Here is a 22,632-nt window from a genome sequence, read left to right as displayed (position 1 = left end):
CACCGCGTCATCTAGAGGAGGGGGTGAGAGGAGCAGAAGGAAAATGACAGGCGCCCTCACCTGGGCCTCCGGCTGTAGGGCGACCCGGAACGTGATCTTGCGCACAGAGGAGAATTTCGGTGCGCGCGGTGTCTGCAGTGGCTCGACTCATAGTAGTAGCAAGATCTGGGAGCGAGAGGAAAAACAGAGAGGGCATTTGCAACCGCCGCTTCACCCCGGTTTACTGGCACGACAGAATAGCCCCCGGAACACCGTATGACAGAGAGCGGCTTTTTCTTCCTAGCTACTGGTGAGATTTCCCGGTGGCGGTTTGTGATGGTGTAGTCAGCTTAGAGGTCTGGGGAGTGATGTGTGCTTTCCCAGCCTCTCTTATTGATGCTAACGCCGAGCGCCAGTCTGGTACAATGTCAGCTTTATCTCGCGTGGATCTCAACTGTACTGGCACAGGGCAACCCTCCAGGTAATGGAAAAAGTTAGGGGAGCAAGTAGGTTTCTGACAAATTGCTCTCTGTGATCCGCCTGGCTCAAGCCACTGTGCTCAAGGCTGACGGATTTAAGATGAGGAGGACTGTCTGTGTGACAACATCCTCGTTAGTTCCAGAGGCACTGGGGATGCGGTGTTGAGGGGCCGGGCTGCCTGTGGGTTGCGAGTGCGTGTTTTGGTTTGTTTGTTTTTTTTTTGGTTGGTTGGTTGGTTTGTCTGTTTTTTGGACCTGACGCTCTGGGGTGGGTGATGACAAGGTTACCTTGAAGAGGATCTACTGCCTGGGGACCTTGATCTTGACCTGGAATATGGTGATCGGGAACACGACCTGTGTCGAGAAAAGGACCTTGAACGAGAGCGCATCCTTTGGGGTCTTTGAGAAAATAAGGATTTGGGTGGTGACACGGAATCTCTACACGGAGAATTGAAAGAAGAGCAAGAAGGTGACACATCGAACAACGAACAGGATTGTGTGCCATCCCAAGGGTAGTTCAGTTTATCACTTTCATCTTCACTGTCATCAAACAGGCCATCCATGGCTAGTCCCGAATTTATAAACATAGGTAGTTTGGAGAATTGTTCATTACTGAAATCACTGTCCCTCAGTTCACTGGTCTTGTCTGCTTCGTCGTCAAAAACAGCTTGACTGGGATGACCGAAGTGCTTGTTCAGCTCGGCTCGGATTTCCTGGTCTTGGAGCTGTTTTCTGGTGCTGCAAGGAGAGACCTGCTTGCCCGCCCCCGGAGTCTCTCTCAGGTAGCACTGGTCTGAATCTGTGGAAGAACAAATCTGCCCCTGCCAATCGGAGGGGGCATCTTTATATTCTAGTTGTCTAGAGTCTTGGAGCTCCTGTGATATATTAATGAGTATTTCCGTTTTGGAATTAATTGACTGACAATAGTCATGGTCACCAAACAGCCGTAGGCTGGGCCGCTTGGCCTTCCTTTCCTCGTGTCCACTGGTGAGCACAGAGGTCTTGCTGAGTTGTGCGTACAACTCAGACTGCTCGGGCCCCTTCTTGGTGGAGTTATTGCCTTGGGTGCCAGGAGGCTCACTGTACCTGGGCTTCTTTGATGGAGGAGGTCCCACAGTCTTGCAAGAGGACTTCAGCTTTGGAGAAGTCCTGAAAGGGTTATCTTGGTTGGCTTTGTGAGGAGGAGTAGTGGGCGGAGTTAGGCCTATGGGAAAAAGAAGGAGGGGGGTGGGGAGAGAGACAAGAGATGGAGATCATGTGGTTAAATGCCAGGACAAGTTTTCCTAACTTCTCCAGGGCTTCAGACAATGGCGAGAAAGAAGGTACACGAAATTCATGCAAGACCTGAAAAAGTACCTCTCTCCCTGTCAGCCCCTGTCACCGAGAAAAGACAGATTTCGCTACTGGCAGGCGGCAGTGAAATCTGCGATATTTTGTGTTTCAAATGCCAATGCTAACAGACCTGGCTTCCCAGAAAACTTGAACGCCTCCCTACCGGCCTCCACGGGCACCAGGCATTACCCAAGCTCGCATTTCCAAGGGTACCGTGTGTCTGCCTTATGGAACATTAACACAGCACGGTCCAGGGGGATCACAGAATAGCTCTGGTAGCCTTTGTCTGCAAGGAATTCTGAGGAGCACACAAGTGGCTCGGAAAAATTTCCCCAATCGAGGATCACTACCCAAGGAGCCCCAGAACTCGGCAACTTAAAAAAAAAAAAAAAAAAGATGGGATGACAGCAAATGTGGGGCAGGGTGGGAAGGACACAGACAACTTCAAAGGAAGTCCAGTAAAACACGACAGACGAAAGCAGGGAACCAGACAACTGTGCAACTTGACGGCAATGATTCTTTTGTCTCCACAGTTCATTAACTTAGTAAACCATGGCTAATGTAGGTATAATACTTTCTTGTAAGCATAACTAATACATTCTGTCTAAAATATGGTTCTGCAACAGAAACCTAAATGAACAGGAACACTAAATATTGCAGTGCTAGTGGACCATTTTATTTAGAGCACAACATCGGGGCGGGTTAGGAGGCTGAAGGACTGAAACGGACCCAAACTCCGGCAACCAACTAATTAAAAAAATAATAATAAAATAAAGGGAGACGAGAGACACCCCATCGGTTGGTGTCTTTCGTCCTTTTCTACAGAAGAGCAGAAAATTCCATCAGATGGCCATGGTGGGAGAGTCTGTGAGCTGTAGTTGCCTCCACTATGTTTCAGCCCTGAGAAAGTTCTACTCATCCCTTCACACCGAGGAAGGATAATCGGGAAATGGCTCCAGAGTCCAAGGAACTTTGAAGAAGGGCACGCTAGGGTTCAAATGACTTTATGCTTACAAAGGAACATTTGAGTTTACAATCCATTTTCTATTCGGGAGGATGGGTGAACGCTGTTCAGCAGAGTTCGAGTCTGCTAACAAGTCTGGGGTTAGACTTAAGGCAACTGCACATTTCAAGGAAATGGCAGACAAATCTGACTTTGCTGGAGAAAAGGGGAAAACACACACACACACACACACACACACACACACGACCAAGTAGGTCACAGAAAGCCACATGCAATTTTGGTATGAACAGGAAGATACTGCCTCTTTTTCCTACTTTGCAATAAAAATATGGAAGAAATTAATATTTCCCGTATAATAAAATATTTGACACCACTATTTGGCAATTTTTATTCTGTACGGCTAAAGCTTCCTAAATGAGGGGAGAAAGGCTACAAAAATGCAAAGTAATGTGACTTTGGAAATCCATCCCAGAAAAATTCAGAAACACAGGGGAATACAAACACAGAGAAGGGACCAGCAGAGTCCCAGAAAAGCTCCCTTGATTAGCAGGCACCCCCACATGCCTTCCGTACTCTTCATTTGAAGGTAATAGGGAGGTGACATATTATACAATGAAACCTCCATGTCACTGAGGCACACTCTCCTTTTGTCCCCTCTTTCATGGACAGGTATGCCTTTTACTCGCTCTAAGAGATTCTTATGTATTCAATCTTTCTGTCTCTTTTTTCCCCTTGTTTCCTTTACCTTTTGCACTGCCCCGTTTCTAACACTCATTTCTACCACATGCTATCTTCAGTTACCATTACAACAAATTTAAAGATACTAATGCTCCTCCAAAGAAACGATAAATTCTCAGATACTTCTCACAGGAGGCTAAGATGCCCAAAGAAATAATGATGAATAATCTCTCTTTGCTCAGCCAATAAAAGTCAAATATTGCAAATGACATAGCCTTTGAATAGGGGAAATGACATTCGACATCCTAAAATCCAATTCCATAAATCTTCTCGTGGTTCCCAAATTAGGGTAGTTGTTACATTCCTAATAATTTATTGCCAGGATCACTCGTTTGATACTTATCAGATAATGCTCTATATTCTTGCTCATCTCTTTTTTGAATGTATAGTTTATCTTGTCTTTCCAAATAGATTATACGCTCTTAGTAGAATGTTGCTTGGGCTTATTTGTGCAAAAGTTCTTGTACTTTTTTTTTTTTTAATTTTTCTATTAAAAAATCTAAAAGATTCTCCTTTAGTAGCGGGTCTTATATTTCAGTGGCCCAAGAATACCTTGGGAAGCTGGTCAAACATTTTTAATGAGGTGGTTCATGGGCCGCATATGGAGAGCCTCTGTCCTGTCATGTCTAAGTAGCACATTGCCTTGTTCTCAGGTGTATGTATTTTGACTGACATTCTAGACTTATAAAAAGAAACCCTAAACTTCAGAAACACCAAATTAGGCCACTATTAAAGAGAGACTAGTTCTAAAAATAGCTCAGCTATCTAGGGATTTTAAATATAGAAATTCTTTTTAGTCTTGAACATTCGAAACCCTTGTCCTAGTACCTAAGCTCATTATCACTTAAATAACTGATTCTCAAGTTGCTCTGGGGAGTGGCGACACCCTGATGGTAGTTTGTTTGTTTGCTTGAGTTTTTTTGTTTGTTTTTTGAGTTAAAAACAAAGCCTTTTCCCTTCTTCACATTTTGGAGGGCCTATGGGGGTGGAGCAGACATTCACTGGGCTTGTACTCTGTGCTGGGTAAGACACCAGGATGCTGGCATTTTAGGGACTTCATGGTTCCTTTTAATAAACGGGCAATTCCCTAAAACTTGAAGTAAGCGTATGTTCTTGCATATGTGCGTAAGATTTCCGGAAACACTCCGAGATAACCAAATAGACCCCACGAGGGAGAATACGAGGGGTGGAAATTTCTGTTGGCACTGCTTGTTAAAAAAGAAAAAAAAAAAAAAAGTAATACCTGCTTCATGGATGGAAGTTATTTCAGGATTAGTGAGTAGGTGGGTAAGGGAAAACAACTCAGATAATTCCCTAAACTTTTTTACTGTTTACTGAAATATCTTTATTCAGAGAATACCTCCAAGCAAGACTGGGAAATCTCAAGGATGCAACCACCAGTGCCTAAGTGAAAATCTATTTCCAGATATAGTTGAGACCTAAAGCAAAACAAAGCAAAACAAAAGTGTGAGAAGCACTGTATATACTTATATATATAAAATAGTGTCAAACTTTTAAGAGCCGCTGATAGGACAGAGACCCCTTGCCGCACCTGAACTAATTGGATTTCTCCCATTTCCCCACCCAGAACGCTGTCCCCTGCGGGAGGAGGGCAGTCAATACTCAACTCCTTAATGCCACTACCTTTGCTCATCTTCCCTCTAATGGCCAGACTCTCAATTTCACCCCACAAGCTTAAATCAACAGGGCTAATGCCTCCCATAACCTCCGGATTATTTCCTGTGTGTTGATTTTCTGGGGAATGTGTACATTTTGGTGTTGACAGTACAAGGTATATTCCATGCTCTCTCTTGAACTTAGCAGGTTTTGACAGATTTATGTGAGGACAGATGGCCATTACAGGCTGAAGGCTGACAAGAGGCAGTTCAGAGCATTGTTAACACACTTGCACAAACTCTCAGCAGTGCAGCACTGTGCAGAATGTAATTCAGACTATAGCTTTTTTATTACTGCCTATTTTCTTTTGTCAAAAGAGCCTGCTGTGCAGAGCAACAAATGGCTGCTATTACCCAGAATGTAATGGGTGTCAGACAAATCACGTAACACAAACAATCAAGAGTATGTAGGTCATATTTCAACAGAGCACAACCTTAGCAATATTTATGATTACTGCATTGAAATGTGTTCTATAATAAACAAGTACCTCTGCATCACTCACACTTAGGCACTTCTGCAAAGCAAGTCTGGGAAAAGTGGTGCACACTCCACAGTCATCTTTTTAAACAGCCCTTTTATTTAAAAAAAAAGAAAAAGTCAGAGACAAGTTTTGTTTCGTTTTTCATTATGGGCTATAAAACGATTTTCTTTGAGGAGTTCTCTCTTGGGTTTGTTTGTTTAATTGCATGACTCTGATAAACGGTGACTCCCCTATGTTTTGTGTGTTCCACTGTCTACGCAATGACTTCAGCAGGGTTTTGTTTGTCGTTTTTTGTTTGTGAATAGTTTACAGTATTTTGCAGAACCTAATGCTGTATCTGTGCCTTGCCTCGGAGTTTCTTTGACGGTGGGATTTCCCTTAGGTCACACGTCGATTCAGATATTTCTTAAGGACAAACAGTGGGAAGATGAGGTTCTCATTTGCTTCAAGCCTTCCCAGAAAAAAAGAAGGACTGGGCAGAGAGGCGTGTGGCTCCTCCTACCCATACAATCTATGCCTCGAGAATCTGGAGACTGTAGGAAGGGCTGACACTCAGTATGAACTGTGACTGCTCTGCCAGTGAGAATATTTTGTCAAAAGAGTTGCTCCTGTGCTCTCACCCACCCCCAACTTGCCCGGAACTCACCGGAGCCCCAGAGGAGCCAGCCACGGAAGTGTTAATGCTTGCACGGGGGGAACATCCCACACCCTGCCCAGTACCCTGGCTGCCATCAACCCCGGCTGGTCTGAGGGCCAGTGCTCCTGCCTTTACTGCTTTGTCAGTATTTCCTACATCACCCCTGATTCCCGGAGAACAAATCGGCCTCACGGAAAGCCTTCAGAACATTCCTAGGACGTGTGCCTAATTCCCCAACTCTTGCTCATGGAAGATGAAGCTACTAATTGGTTCCCACAGAGCTGGGGCAGGAGTCGGGATGAGGGTGGGGGTGAGGGGGTGACGCTTCTGGGAACGTCGACCACCAACTCCCCCCACAAGCTGACGTGGGAGAGGAAATCACTGTGTTATTCTTGGCCTAAAAGAAATTTGGATACTATTATTTCCTGAAAAGATAACAAAGGAATGATCATTCCAGATGTTGGGTCAAGAGGAATCAGATCAAAAAAAGAAAACGAAGAATGGAGTTGAAACATGGAGGAAACCCCTGACAGTAAGAGGTGCCAAACACTGGAATGGGCTGTAAAGAGAATTTGTGGGGTCTCTCTTTCTTGGAGTCTTCAGGCTCAGTAAAGGATTATATGATCTGTCAAAATCACTTTCCAGTTCTCTCGTGCTATGGTTTTCCTTTGAAAACTACCAACTACTGCTCATATTTGGCTTTGGTTCATTTCCCCAAAGATAAGTCACATACAAAAGAAGTATATACCAAAAGTGTACAGCAAATCTATGCTCTCTGTCAATATTCTGTCCAGCAAAACAGGTTTTTAAATGGGAAGTCCAAAAATGACAATGTAAAACTCTACCTAGGGGCACCTGGGTGGCTCAGTCAGTTAAGCCTCCGACTTCGGCTCTGGTCATGATCTCACGGTTCGTGAGTTCAAGCTCCACATGGGGCTCTGTGCTGACAGCTCAGGGCCTGGAACCTGCTTCGGATTCTGGGTCCCCCTCTCTCTCTCTGCCCCTCCCCCACTCACACTCTGTCTCTCTCTGTTCTCAAAAAATAAATAAAAATGTTAAAAAAATAAAACTCTACATAAAAGAATAAGAAATGACAAACTGATGGGTTAATGAGTGGGTTCTTTTAAGAACAAGTCCACCAAAGTTCAGTTTGAATGTTGGCCAATTTAAGCCAAGGGAAAACATACAGTGAAAAACAAACGACACCAAACACTTGTCCTCTATCATCAAAACCACGAGGAAACTGCAATACCAATGGAGGAAAATATTGTGAAGACCGAGTGTGTTAGGGTGATGAAACTGCTGATTATTTTGTTCTTCCCCTTCCCCCAATTAGTTAGAAAATAGCCATCTTGCTTTTTATTACTTCTACAGAAATAATTTTAAAACCAGTTCACGTGTACATGTACACATACATACATGTGAAACTGGGGGGTCAGCCACTTTGGTCCCTAACCAAATTCCTTTTATGTCTTCTGGCGGAAACCATCATCCAGTTGAGCTGACATTGCCTTGCCATTTCCATTTCAGAAACAAAAAGTCTAGCACTCTGAAAATCTCCATATGCAATAGATTTAAATGCCTTCTGCCAAAAGAGCATTCTCTCCTCTCATCTTGTTTTACTAACAGCTATTTTGAAATCAAATTAGTTTTTACACCTGTAAAAAAGAAGCGTTTTTTTTTTTTTTTTATCAGCCAAAATGAGCTAGTTTAGGACAATCACAAAGTCAGACCAGCTGGCAATACCTAATAAAGCAAACTTCCTGTCTCATCCCTCCTGTTTCCCAAAGACTCTGCAGATGGGGCAGAGGGATTTTTCTGGAGGTCTCAGAATTTTGTTGACTCTTTACATCTGCACGTAAATGTTTGGAACATGTCCCTAAAATTTGTGAAAGTAAAGAAAAAGGAGACACCAGAAGGTCCTGGGCAACAGCTTGATCCATTTCCTTGGCCATAACGAAATGGATTAAGCCTGTAGACCAAGGATCAACAAATCAACAACATGAATGTTTCCACCCTGTCCACCCCCTTGCTGCACCAACGGCAGACATCACTAATTGGTCATGACATTTTCACTGAATACAGACTTGGCCTTGGAATCCTCCTCAACACAATGCTCCTGGCAGCCAATACCAATCAATGACACTTGGCAAGTGAAATGAAACCTATTTAACATAACACATGTTGACTACTGTCTTTAAAATTCATGCTTCAGCAAGGAGACATCATCTCTAGTTGGACAGACATGCTTTGAACCCAGGGTCCACCACGAAGCCAGTGTCAACATATAGGTTTTTCCTCAACCATGAAATGGCCAGAGAATCAAAAAGATAGTATGTATCACATGCTTACTAGGGAGTGGCTAATCTCCAGAACGTGTAGGAATAACAGAAGTAGCTATTATTGACAGAGTATCAGGGAGGAGATGGTTCTTCCTTGACTTGGTAAATCCATACCCATACCAAAAATGGTATATGCTGAATTTCATATTAGAGAATTAGAGGGATTTTGCCACAAAGAGAATATGTAACTTCATATAAGAGTGTGCCAAGGAGAAAACAACATGAAGGCCAATGAAAGGGAACAGGTAAAGACACAACAAGTTGAAAAGATGAGCAACAGGGTACAGATACCTTCGGCAGATAAAATTAAGGCAGAATCAGTAATTAAATGCCTTATATTTATTGAATACTTATATATGCTGGCACTGGAGGAAACCTTTTTTCCCGTTTTATCTCAATCCTCAGAGAGACCCAATGAGATACTGGTGCTGTTATTATCTTCCTTTGGTGCATTAGGATCCTGAGCCTTACAGAAGTTAATTAAAATGACCAAAGGCCATATTGCTAGATGGTAGATCCAGAATTTGAACTTGGGCTTATCCAATGTCAGAGCCAAGGTTTTGCGTAACTTCACTAAGCTATGCTGCCTGCTTTCAGAAAATCATAGTAGACTACTTTTATTTGGAGCTTTGTTGCTTATAAAGTTTTAAGATTCTGGTTGAACGCACACAAAATTGCCATTTTAGGATGTCAAAAATGGTTGAATGCTGGCAATTTTATTTTTTCCAACCTATATTTTAGTCCTTTAAGTCAGACAGTAATTCGATTGGTGGATTATAAGTATGATTTTAACATTAAGGAAACTAAGACCCAGAAAAGATTAAGGAGAGAGAAAAGCGTTTTAGCAATTAAAAGACGAAGGGGGAAAAGTGCATGGCCCGTCTTGCAGTTCCTTACTGATGTCACTGCCCATGCCAAGTTCAGTGTTACTAAAACATCTCTTTGATTTCCTGCCTTCTTGCTTCTGCTCCATCAATATCTTCTCTCCTTAGTCCCCTGGGCAGTTCAAGTCTGATACAAATATTCCTCTCCCTAAGGCTCCCCCAGTCAGTTTTGCCTGCAGAGAGCAGGGTTCCTTTCCATGGATCGCCTGGGTCCTTGGCTACTGATATCACCTCAGTGCTTCCTTTGGTCCTTGAACCGTCTTTGTAATTCTTTTCAATCTTCTGCGCAGTCATTGTATTTAACTTGAAGCAAAGTGACTTGATAACTTCTTTTCTCCCTTTGGTGATTCTCCTGAGCTGCAATCAGTGTGTATCACATCCTTCAAACACCACTATGCAAGAAGTTTTACTAGAGATTGTTTCAGGAGATGGAGATCATAACCATCGCATACGGCAGAGCGTTTCAAACCCACAATATCTCTATCCAAAAAAAAAACTTCCTTACATCCTTCTCCAGTCAAGTTCCAAACTTCTCTTCCTAACCTCCTCCTGCCTGCTGCAAGTTTCTCCTCAGTCCCTTGTTTTCCTGGAGCTGTAAATTCTTTCTAGTATGTAATGCAGTTTGACCCCACCTCACTTTCTCTAATTTGCATCTTTACACTTAAAACTACTATGCTCAAGAAAGTAAAAACCACCCTCTGGGCCCACCTTTCTTAGAAGATAACAAAACATGAGAGGTAATAAATATTTCGCCTTCATGCTACTTGTCCCATGTGTGTTATTTCCCCAACAGACTATGAGCCCCTATCTTTTTTAAGCTCACATCTTAAACACAAGACTATTGAGCAGGCCAAGTACAATGCTTCATGCTTTGTATGGATCAGTCTCTAGGCTTTATATTTGCTGTACATCCACTAAGGCCTATCATATTGCAAGCATAGAGCAGGTATTAAAAATGTTGGTAAACTGATTTTCATTGTACCCAATAATCTTTCAAAGCACCAAGAAGAAAGGATTTAAACCAGTCAGACAAATTCTGATTCACTGACAGAAATAAATCCACTGTGTATATTTTTAAGGATTCTAAATATGTAAAAAAAAAATGTATCTTCTATAAATCGCTACTTTTCTCTCAATAGCATGGGCTACTAAACTTTCAAAATGATAATTAAATTATTTAAAGTTAGGTTCCTCTGAAGAAGAAAAATGCTAAAACTTTTGCAAGAAGAAAAAAGAAGTGCTTTTTTTTTGTAACACCATAATCTCACTAATAGAAGGAATGCAATTAAAGTGATATTCTCATATATACATGCGAGCAAAACACTTCAAAAACAAAGATACCTAGGGGCACCTGGGTGGCTCAGTCGGTTAAGCCTCCGACTTCAGCTCAGGTCATGATCTCACAGTCCATGAGTTCGAGCCCCACCTCGGGCTCTGCGCTGACAGCTCAGAGCCTGGAGCCTGCTTCGGATTCTGTGTCTCCCTCTCTCTCTGACCCTCCCCCATTCATGCTCTGTCTCTCTCTGTCTCAAAAATAAATAAACATTTAAAAAATTAAAAAAAAAAAAAAGATACCCAATGTCAGGAAGGATGTAAAAAAGCAAGTATATCCATGGAAGGATATCCATAGGGCGATAAATGAAAGCACTTCTTTTGGAAAGCAGTGTGGCAATCTATACAAGAAGGCCCTAAGATATTATATCTTTATATTAATTATTAAAAACTACTAAGAATTTGTTTTGAGACAATAAGATTAAATTTATGAACAGAACCAACAAAACCCACAAATAATCCAATTAAAATGGGCAGAGGACCTGAACAGACATTTTACCAAAGAAGACATACAGATGCCCAATGGACACATGAAAAGACGCTTAACATCACTAAATCATCAGGAAAACGAACATTAAAACCATGGTGAGATATCACCTTATACCTGTCAGAACGACTCGTATCAAAAGACAAGAAATAACAAGAGTTGGTAAGAATGCTGAAAGAAAGGAACCCTCGTAACTTCTGGTGGGAATGTAAGTTGGTGCAGCCACTATAAAAAATGATATGGAGGTTTCTCAAAAAAATTAAAAATAGAAATACCATCTAACCCAGTAATTCCACTGTTGGGTATTTACTCACCAAAATGAAAACACTAATTAGAAAAGATATATGCATCCCTACATTTATTACAGCATTATTTATAGTAGCCAAGATATAAAAGCAATAGATGAATAAAGAAGATATAGTATACATATGGATATATGTACATATATATATGTACATATGTACAGATATACATACAAATGGAATATTACTCAGCTATAAAAAAGAATACCATCTTGCCATTTCTGAAAGCATGGATGGATCTAGAGTGTCCTATGCTAAGCGAAATAAGTCAGACAGAGAAAGACAAATCCCGTATGATTTCACTTATATGTGGAATCTAAAAAACAAAACAAAACAAAAAACGAACAAACAAAAGCCAGAAACAGATTCGCAAATACAGAGAACAAACTGTGGTTACCAGAGGGGAGGGAAGGGGGGGCGGGGATGGGCAAAATAGGTGAAGGGGATTAAGAGGTACAAACTTCCAGTTATAAATACGTCATGGGGATGAAAAGTACAGCATAGGGAATTAATCAATAATATTGCAATAAACTTATATGTTCACAAACAGTAACTACACTTATCCCCGTGAGCACTGCATAATATATAGAAATGTTGAATTACTATGTTATATACCTGAAACTAGTATAACATTACATGTCAACTATACTTCAGTAAAAAAAATAAATAAATAAATTATGAGCAAACATTTCTAATGCAGTGCTATTTCTAAACAGTAACACTTTAAAACAACCAAAATTTATAATAGGAGTATGATTAAACAAATTTTGATGTACTTACTAAAACTAATGTCATACAACACATTAAAAGCCTGATAGTAAAAGGCCGGTGAAGATATGAAAATTTCCTATTAAAATGCTAACTGAAAAGTCAGGATGCAAAATTATATATACAAAATGACTATGGTATAAATATAGTGTATAAAATTATCCATAGGGAAAAAATACTATGGATAACTGTACATCTTAGAATTACAAATAACTTTTCTACCAGTTTATATTTTTGACATTTTTACAAGAAGATTAAATTATTCATAATATAATACATAATACAATAATAAAAATGTTTTAACAGAAACCTGGGTGTGGGTATACACGGTGGAAGCTTTCTGAATCCTCTTTGGAACAAAGTAACTGCCTTTTACAACATTCTGCACACTCATATTTAATAGATTCAGCTGAATTGTTATCATGATCCACAGTAGTATTTCCCAAACAACGTGATGTCTATTATAGTGGTAACTGGAATTATGTAAGATAATAAAATATTACGAAATTGAATGACATATACGAAAAATAGTTTCTACCAGAAGAACCAATAAAGGTATGCCACTAAAAGAAGAGTTGTCAAATAAGTTGTAGACAGGTAGTATTGAAAATACTGGGAAAACATGGGAAATTATTATTATTATTTAACTATGTGAAAATCATAAAAATCTAGGATGATTTTGCTCTCAGACTACAACACAAATATCTTTAATTCTTTTCCTTTAAAAATCAAGAAATGAACAGTGTACACCCTCTGTGATACATTATCAGTGCAGTTTGTGCCAGAAAGATGAATGGATTGACAGGACATTAAAGTTGAAAGCAAAGGTCTCTGTTTCTTATACAGAAAATTTGATACTTGAATGTTTCGTTATATGATTTAGGCAAAAGCAAAATGACAAAGCTGTATACCTTAATCACCTTTTTCAACAGACCCACCAAATACTCATTCCAAATGGTCAGATAAGAAGGTCTCTGCTGCGTATGATATACACACATAAAAGCTACTTATAGGAGTAATTATAATTCATTTAAGAAATGATGTAAAGCATATGCTTTTAAGCGAATCTATGTGTGCGTATATGTATGTAGGCATATAAAGATATGTTTACATGTGCATATGTATATGTCTGTATACACACACATACACACATAAAATATATATAAATACCATGGATTCAACTAATCTACTGCTTGACCAAATCATGCGATCATGCGATAGACCTTTTTCGTAAGGAGGTAATTTAGCAAACTCAAAGTGCGAAATTAAACTTAGCAACTATGACCATGGTGCATATAGGCACTATAGTTCTGGTTAAAGGAATCTTGTTTAAGTTACCGTTCCTTTACCCTTATCAGCAATGGCCAGAGCCAAGGAACTTCTTACTCAGACAAGCCTAAGATTCGCTTTCTGGTGTAGTTTAAGTATGTCCACATAAAGCACTCAGTGCAAAGGCACTTTTTGTAACCAACTTAGAAGTCTTCCTAGGAAGTCTCTGGATGATTAAGTTACCTAGGGGTTACTCCAAGTTTTTAAGGCTCCTTCCTCTTCAGTATATAAAGTAAGACTGACTAAATGAGTCCAGAAGTCCAAATGGTAAAGAAAATCACTCTTGTTTGAGGATATGGGAATACATTTCGTTTTGGTGAATGGGCAGATTTTTATTTTTCTCCTTTGCTGAAAAGATATAAAAATGGTAACATATATAGGAGAGATCATATTGTTAAGTACAATGGCGAGTGAGAAAATATTTCAATTAAAACATCGATGTAATCACTTTGCTCCTTGGGTTCAGAACTTTGCTCCCTGTTTTCTAGCTCTGTGATCTTGGGCAAGTTACTTAACATTTCTGAACCTTATTTCCTCATCTTAAAGATGGGAAAACTACCACTATCTTCATGAGGTTGTTGTGAAACCAGTCAAAAATTCCTCATGTTTGGGGCGCCTGGGTGGTTCAGTCGGTTAAGCGTTGGACTTCGGCTCAGGTCACGATCTCGCGGTTCCGAGTTCGAGCCCTGCGTCGGGCTCTGTACTGAGCTCAGAGCCTGGAGCCTTCTTCCCGTTTTGTGTATCCCTCTCTCTGCTCCTCCCCCCCTCACACACACACTCTCTCTCTCTCTCTCTCTCTCTCTCTTTCTCAAAAATAAATAAAACATTAAATTTTTTTTAAAATTCCTCCTGTTCAAGTTTTGGGGTCTCAAACTGAAATAGGGTTATTCAAGGATCCAAAGCAATAATACACATCAGAGGATCTGGCCCCAGTCTGACACACACAAAAAATGTCTTCTTTAAAAAAAAGAAGAAGAAATGAAAATATTTATAGGTAACTTCTTATCCAATGTTGTTTGTACTATTTGTTAATTTCATTAATCACATAGAGAATACATGCTATCATTTAACACATATTTCATACACACACACACACACATAACTACACACGGTTCCAAGTGATATATAAGGCTTACCTGCAGTTCCAGAGAGTTCCACACTTAAGGTTCGTTCAATAGTCTTGTTCTCAAATGGGGAACCCTTGGGGTCACTGGAAGATATGGCACATTTATAAAAACAAACTGAAATGGAGTTGCTGTAGCCAAATGTATTAGAACCCCCTTCCCTTTCTGAAAATGGTTACATTTCTTAATACTTACTTTGGTGACTCTGGGGTCAGAGGAAGAGATAAAGTTGTTGGTTTGGCTAAAGGAAAGAAAAGGAAACTAATTATGAAATATTGAGGGGTTTTTTTTAGATTTTTTTTTTACTACAATCAGGTTGGAAACTGGAAACTGGAAAACTAAAGTACGGAAATCCCTGAATATCGGATCAAAGTCAGACAACAGTCCATTACGCTAAAACAAATTCCAAACAACATTTGCATCAGTAAGCTATCATTCAAAACCACATACAAAAACCAGAATTTTCCCCAAAATGTAGCATCTCGGTTAAGGATACAAATTTTGCATCATACCATCAGAGAGAAATAATGTTTTCTATTTTAATTTGGAATACAGTACACGGTTTGTTTAGACAAGAAAACAGCAGAATAACTATCAGACAACAGAACGTTATGAATATTCAGTTGATTTTTCTCCTAAAATGTATAATTTTATATCTAGCCCTGAGAATAGGTTATATCTATGAGGCCAAAGCTCAAAGCAATAACCATTCCATTTACTGAAAATTAATTGAGAGATTATGACAAATTGTGGACATTGACCCAGATGGTTTAAAAGAGGTTTAGATCCCCAAATCTTACAGACTACAGAAGTAAAATACTGCATTTATCAGTTGAGAGATCAACAGACTTGCAAAGAGAGAGCTCATTTACTTCCTTTTATGCTTCCTAAATCTTACCTCCTACAGGTGGCATTTCCTAATTAGGAGGGGTGGAGTAAGAATATTCTCACTCCAAAATTTCAATTGCTTCTCCTTGGCAGTCTTGTATTTTGAACAGAAGGAGGGGAAAACATGATGAGAAACGCACTTGGGATATACATCCACATATTATGCATCTATGTGCTTATCTATAAAGATATATTTATATGTAAGTAAGTTTATGTCAATTTCTTCTCATTAACATAACTACTTTCAAAAGGTCAAGAGGTAGTCATTTACGTAATGAAAATCCTAGACTTGAAAATACAAAGGTCTCTAGAACAAACTCTTATTTTATAGATGAAAAACCTGAGGTCTAACGATATGAAATGATATTTCGAAGGGCCATAAAACTAGTTCCTGGCAGAGTCAGCCCAGAATATGTTTCCTTTTTCCTATTGCCAAAAGGAATTGCATTCGATAGATATTAAAGTAAATTAATCAACCCCAGTAATTAAGGTCCTTTGAAATGTGAAAATATTATTTATGTCCAAATTAGGCTGAAATTACATACTTTACTTGGATAAATAGTATTTACATATTTAATTTGTCGATTTAGATTTGGTTTTTAAACAATTGAATGGTTTATCATCTATCCAGTGTGCATCCAGAAATATGAAGTTCATGCTGTCTTCTACAAATTAGGTACATTGATTGATCGGCTTTTATATATACAGATAAATGAACTGGGTTTTACATTAATTGTTTTAGTATGTCTGATATAATGAGCCTTTCCAAAAGAGCACACTCGTGAAAGAAATTTACCAACTTTTTCAGTGTTCAACTAATAATTAGGATCACGCATACAGGTTCCATGGAAAATGTCACCAGATAGGAACTGTGTGCTATAGGTCACACAATAAATAGACATTGAAAATTGGTCTTTGAAATTCCAGTTTTCAAGGGGTAGGGTAGGCTACCTGAAATGCTCAAAGGAAGATTCCTAACATTCTGATAGTTGGGTATAGGTGATCATGATACCATGATTCCTGAATATGCCCACGGTCACAAAAACTACCACTAGGGGAGTATTGATAATGGTTTCCTGGGAGTTTAATCCACACCATTCCAATGACTGATAGACCAGGGCCTCTAAGATCCTTGAGGGCAAGAATGCATCTTTTTCCTTCAGATCATGGTATTTTGGACCACGTAGATCCTTGGTTATTGTCTCTAATTGTGAATATATATTTTTTTGGTTTGAATAATAATTTAAGTAAATCCTGAAGCTGAGCATTTATTTCCTGTTGGTTATCCACAGCCAACCATTTTGTTTTTTGTTTTAGGCCTTTGATAACTTCAGGAATTTTGCGGGTTTTTTGGTCATTCGTTTTTGTTTTTTGTGTTTTGTTAACAGGCTTTGTTCTGGGATAAACTTTTTATGCTTTGCCACAGACAAAATATCTTTTTTAAAAACCCATACATGGGCACATGGGTGGCTCAGTCGGTTAAGCAGCCGACTTCAGCTCAGGTCATGATCTTGTGGTCCGTGAGTTTGAGCCCCGCGTCGGGCTCTGTGCTGACCGCTCAGAGCCTGGAGCCTGTTTCAGATTCTGTGTCTCCCTCTCTCTCTGACCCTCCCCCCGTTCATGCTCTGTCTCTGTCTCAAAAATAAATAAATGTTTAAAAAAATTTTTTTTAAATAAATAAATAAATAAATAAATAAATAAATAAATAAAAAGCCATACAAAGCAGGTCTCTAAGGAATATATCCTCCACAGGCCAAGTTAACGCCCCACTGTCATGGTTTTTTAAGAGGTTACAGTAATATTAGTGGTAAATGGATTTAAAAAACAAACAAACCAAGAACCTCCCAAACTCTCAAAATCCAAAAGGGCCAAATAAAGTCTTAAGAATGTAAAAATTAAAAAGATGTTTAGGGATGCCTGGGTGGCTCAGTCGGTTAAGCACTGAACTCTTGGTTTCAGCTCAGGTCAGGCTCATGGTTGGTGGTTCAAGCCCCGCTGGGAGCTCTGTGCTGACAGTGCAGAGCCTGCTTGGGATTCTCCCTCTCCCTCTCTCTCTCTTTCTCTGTCCCTTCTGCACTGGCGCTGTCTCTGTTTCTCTCAAAATAAATTAATGAACTAAAAAAAAAACAAAAAACAAAAAAAACCACCATGTTTGGAACATGTGCTGTTTGTCTGGTTTCATGCACTACAGGGTTTCAGCCGGTTTAGGACTCCAAATTCAGCTCCAAAAATGCTGAACGCATGACTAGGACACACTAGGACCAGGGGGAGAGCAGCCCAGTGAATTTTTCATCCCCTCGCTAGAGCAAGCCCAGCTGGCCCCTTCCCCTGAGGCTCTCTCCACACCACTGCGTCCCAAAGCGCCGCGGGTTCTGCTCTAAGCGAAACCGTTCCCGCGCATGCGTGTGAGGGGCCAATCAGGGCAAGGTGAGCTGCAAAACAGCTTGGCCCATTTCAAGAAATCTCTTTCCCTGAACCGACAGAAAAGGATGGCCAAGTGATTTTGAGATAACCACCAGGGAAAACCTCATTGAAAGCCAATTTCAAACTCTGAAAGAAGGTTCCAGAAGGTTTATGGGGACGTAGGGATGAGAGAGGGAAATTCAAAACACTGGAAAGAAAATACTTATTAAAAGCAGCAGCAACGGCATACCTGTATGAAATAATCATGGTTCAAAACAGGGATCAGGGACTACCACTCTGCAGCTGGAAGGGGAAGTTGAGGAAACAAAAGGGGAAAAAAAGAAGTGGGTGTTTGTAATGGCTATTTTACAATATGCCTGCTTCCACTATAAGGTTAAAGGTAGGGCAAATGTGGAAGCTGGGATATTTCAAAGCAACAGCAACTTTCATAAGCTTCTCAGACAGGACTTTTGTGAGGGAAGAGCCAAAAAGAAAGAAAATTATATCTCGGCCAAGGCAGGTTTTCCCCAAATCACCCTGATCTGCCTCAGAAGCATCAGCCTTCCAGCAATGTATGGGAATAATAAAAATCACCCCAGATGCTTAGTTTGCTCTCGGCCATATTTTTTAATAGAAAGCAAATGAAAATAAATTCCAGGAATTTCCAAATCACTATTTACAAAATAAAATCTATGAGTGTAACATGTGGTCTTAAAAAAAAAGAAAGAAAGGAAGGAAAGAATACACTTAATAATCGGGAGAGGCTGCATACATTATTATGTACTATTTCTTAAGGTACATACAGCAAATCAACAATGCCTCATTTTTGCCATTATTAGAAGGGGGGAAAATAAAATCTTTTTAATATTGGCTAGCCCAGCTTGCTCAGAATTTCAATTATCTCAGCAATTCAGATTTCACATAAACCTTGTCCGAGGTAGCTATTCCCTTTACACGCCCGCCCCCCCCCTCCCCGTCCAGTTCACATTTCAGGTGCCTTTTGGTGATTATGAATTTGGCCGCATTATCAGCCGAAGAGGACATGTTCAACCTGTGTCCAAGGAAAGATTTTTTTTTATTTTCCTTAATCTCTACCCAAGTGCTGAATCCTCTTTCCAGAGAGACGGCCGCGGAGCGAAAGCCCAAAGTGGGGGCATCGCAGCCCGGTGCAGGCTGGGTTTGCCTTCGGCTCCCTCCCCGGCAGCCTGTGTTTGGGTCCCCAGCCTACCTTGTAAATGTTGAGACTGCGACTGTGTGTGGGACTTCTTTTTGGAGGTGCATTTGTCTCTGCTACTGTTCCTGTTCTCTGTGGGTTTGATATGAGGTGGGTCATCATTTGTGGTCAGATATTTGAGCAGCTCCGAGCAGGGACGTCTTTGTGGCTTTTGCTGTTGACAAATGCTCCTCGCTTTATTGCTCCATGAATTCTCGGTCTTAAAAACGAGGCATAAAGAAAAAGCTAAAATTAGTGAACTGAACCTTATCAGAATGGATATAGGTTTTCTGAAGAGATGAGATTTTCAATGAAGTGTTCAGTCTAAGTGTACTAGATCTATGAGCTGTGAATAATTGTTTGCAGAACAAGGAAAGAAAATTACATTTAAAATTCCTAAATGACATTTAGGCAGCTTTTTATTTCATTTCTCCTACATTTCAATGTTCCTACTCAGCAACATGTAACTAACAAGACCCTATAGCGCCTTTACTGTGAATAAAAAAAAATAAGCTGGTTTAAACCTTAATTTGCCACTGATTGCTGGAGCCCCGTATTCACAATTCTCTTAAGTACCCCTTAACGCTCCGTTTTCACTCACAGTGAATGGCAAGACAAACATTGTTTAATACAGCCCGCTAACCGAATTATGTCATTGCCAGCATTCTATCCAATTAATGGCAGAGACAGATCTTTTGCGGTGATTCCAGAACAGTCTTTCTCAGGTTAGACAGCTGGCAAAACGGCAGTCCTGCATCTTAAAGTCACTCCTAGATAATACCAGCCTATCAGCAAATTTTATTGTAACCCACATTGCCGCACGTATTAATAAAGTGGGCAAGGAGTAACAGACGGTGTTCTCCAATCATCCGAAGACAAAGCATAAATGAACTCTTTCTAGTTTCAAGTAGCTGGAGCGCTGCTTTTGGAAACCCATTTCATATAGTTTCACAGTTAGAAAGCAACTGCGGGATCCCAACTGAATACGTAGAAATAAACCTATCCTTTGTTTTACAGCTTCAAGCAAAATCCTTTGTTAGTTTCCCTCCTATATTACAAAGTTCACATCGTACCTTAACGACTGCAGGGTTTGTTCTGATCCTGTGATTATGGTTTGCATGGTTCTGGGTACTGAGACCACTGCATTCATTATAACTTAGCTGAGTATTGGCTGGTGCCAGTAAGAGCTTCTTAAGCTAGAAACATATCAGGGGGAAAAGCAAGAGAAGTTAGTTATGCATCTTTTAAGCATCCGAATAAGCTATTGAAATTTTAAACTTTAAAATTAATTAATTATAATTATAAACATTAATTCCATCACTCTCTAATTATATTCACACCTCGGCACAATAGTGCTAAAGGAAACATATTTCGAAAAAGAAAAATTTGGCATTACACTACCAACTGTGAAAGTATGTCCTTTCCCTACATTTGGGACTAAGTGTTGTCTACTTTGATTTTTTTTTTTTTTTAAAGATAAAATAAGGCAAAAGGATCTTCCTGAAAGGGTTTCTAAATACCTACTAGATGAGAAATGCTGCTTTGCTAAATGAGGAACTGGGGACTGGGGACAGAATCTATGTATTCTGTCCCCTCAATAACCCAAATGCATCAAGTGAAAATATATACAATATTCCGCAATGCTTTGAAGGATATTTCACAATCCATTTTAACTTTACTGATTCAAATATTTGTGATGAAAGTGTGGCTATCACTGAAAAAGATTTGTAAGTAGATAGAGTCGGGAGATGTGATTCTGGTTCAGGCAAAGCATTTACTCTCTCTTTTTTTCTTAAGTTTATTTATTCATTGTTAGAGAGATTGTGTGTGCACACGTGTACGTCAGCAGGGGAGGGACAGAGAGAGAGGAAGAGAGAGAATCTCAAGCAGGCTCCGCATTGTCAGCGCAGAGCCCAACACGGGGCTCGATCTCACGAAGCCATGAGACCATGACCTGAGCTGAAATGGAGTCAGATGCTTAAACCAACTGAGCCACCGAGTCACCCTGTCATTTACTCTTTCTTGACCCCTGTTTCTTCATTTGACTTGCTGGCTTGCTGGGACCTCCCTGCTTGGACAGGCAGGATGACTCTGAATCAACAACCCCTCCTAGTCGAATCAGTTATGTGGATGCAAATCATCTGGTATCAATGTAAAGAAATCAGAGAAATGGAGAAACGGGGTGTGTGTGTGTATGTGTGTGTGTGTGTGTGTGTGTGTGTGTGTGTGTGTGTGTGTGTTGGGGGCCAGGTAACAATTACTTATGGGACAGTTTCTTCTAAACCAGAAAACTCAAAATGCACAGGCATACGAATAGAGTCTCCATATGTTTACATGGAGTGCTTTCCACATTTAAAAAACTTAGAGATGGGAGAGAAACAACCTCTAAATGGCATGCCAAGGAACATTATTAAAGTTTGGAGAACAGCATTCCATAATTTACATAGTGTGGTCTTACATCAGATTTATGGCAAATGACAAATGGCTACCATAGATGAGAAGGTAAACTGTGTCTTAGAACTAATAAAATTCTGGTCAAGCACTGCATCGAAAAGAAAATTTACTCTTCATTGCCAACAAATTCACTCTTCATTGCCTACCATAAATTAGGGAACTTAGGTTGCAAATGTGCTATTATTTTTCAATCTTCATAAGAATTATGGATCTAAAACCTTAAAATATTGCATGTCCCTTTTTCTACCTTTTATTTCTAGAATCATGGGCATAAGAATAAAACTACAGATATGTCGATTATCGCATAATTTATGATGGTGAAAAAACAGGACAAAGACCAAATATCCAACCATAAGAAACCTCTTAATGAATTAGAGCATCTCCAAACAGTAAAGTCATGTATAACACTAACAGTTATGCATATCTAAAATTCATAAATATGATGACAGATCTTAAAACAAGAGGAGATTTCAACCTTTTTTATATCAGAGATGATTTGAAATCACAGGTGAATTTTTGGTGCGTTCATTTCGGGTCGTCTACATCTTCTAAGTTTCTACCATGAACATAAATAATGCTAAGAAATAACGATACACACACATCCACAGCCATAGACAGTTAAAAACAAACTTCCGTAAGACTACGTGAAGCCTGTTAACGACCAACATTCTTACACACAAAATCACAAGAATTTGCAGCTCTGAGTGTGCTCGGGAATTATTTTGGCATCAGTCTAAATTAAAAACCCAAACCTTATTGTTACTACGTCATACCCATGCAGCGGGTAGCCAGAGGCAACTCCAATTCCCGTTAAACACT

At 39.9% G+C, this 22,632-nt stretch overlaps 1 protein-coding gene across 1 annotated transcript in view; it reads right to left on the bottom strand.

Annotated features, from left to right (window-relative positions):
- The window catches only part of PPARGC1A (PPARG coactivator 1 alpha), a 95,812-nt gene that overhangs the window by 16,638 nt on the left and 56,542 nt on the right, over positions 1-22,632 (bottom strand). Inside the window, exons 4-9 of the mRNA XM_007093736.3 lie at positions 20,433-20,555; positions 19,375-19,579; positions 15,051-15,096; positions 14,868-14,941; positions 747-1,662; positions 61-165 (exon numbers count right to left, since the gene is read on the bottom strand). Coding sequence (XP_007093798.1) covers positions 61-165; positions 747-1,662; positions 14,868-14,941; positions 15,051-15,096; positions 19,375-19,579; positions 20,433-20,555 — 1,469 coding nt within the window. The remainder of the gene's footprint in view (positions 1-60; positions 166-746; positions 1,663-14,867; positions 14,942-15,050; positions 15,097-19,374; positions 19,580-20,432; positions 20,556-22,632) is intronic.

This window comes from Panthera tigris, chromosome B1 (genome assembly GCF_018350195.1).
Source record: "Panthera tigris isolate Pti1 chromosome B1, P.tigris_Pti1_mat1.1, whole genome shotgun sequence".
Classification (NCBI taxonomy): Eukaryota; Metazoa; Chordata; class Mammalia; order Carnivora; family Felidae; genus Panthera; species Panthera tigris.
This window is presented reverse-complemented; position numbering and strand designations above follow the sequence as displayed.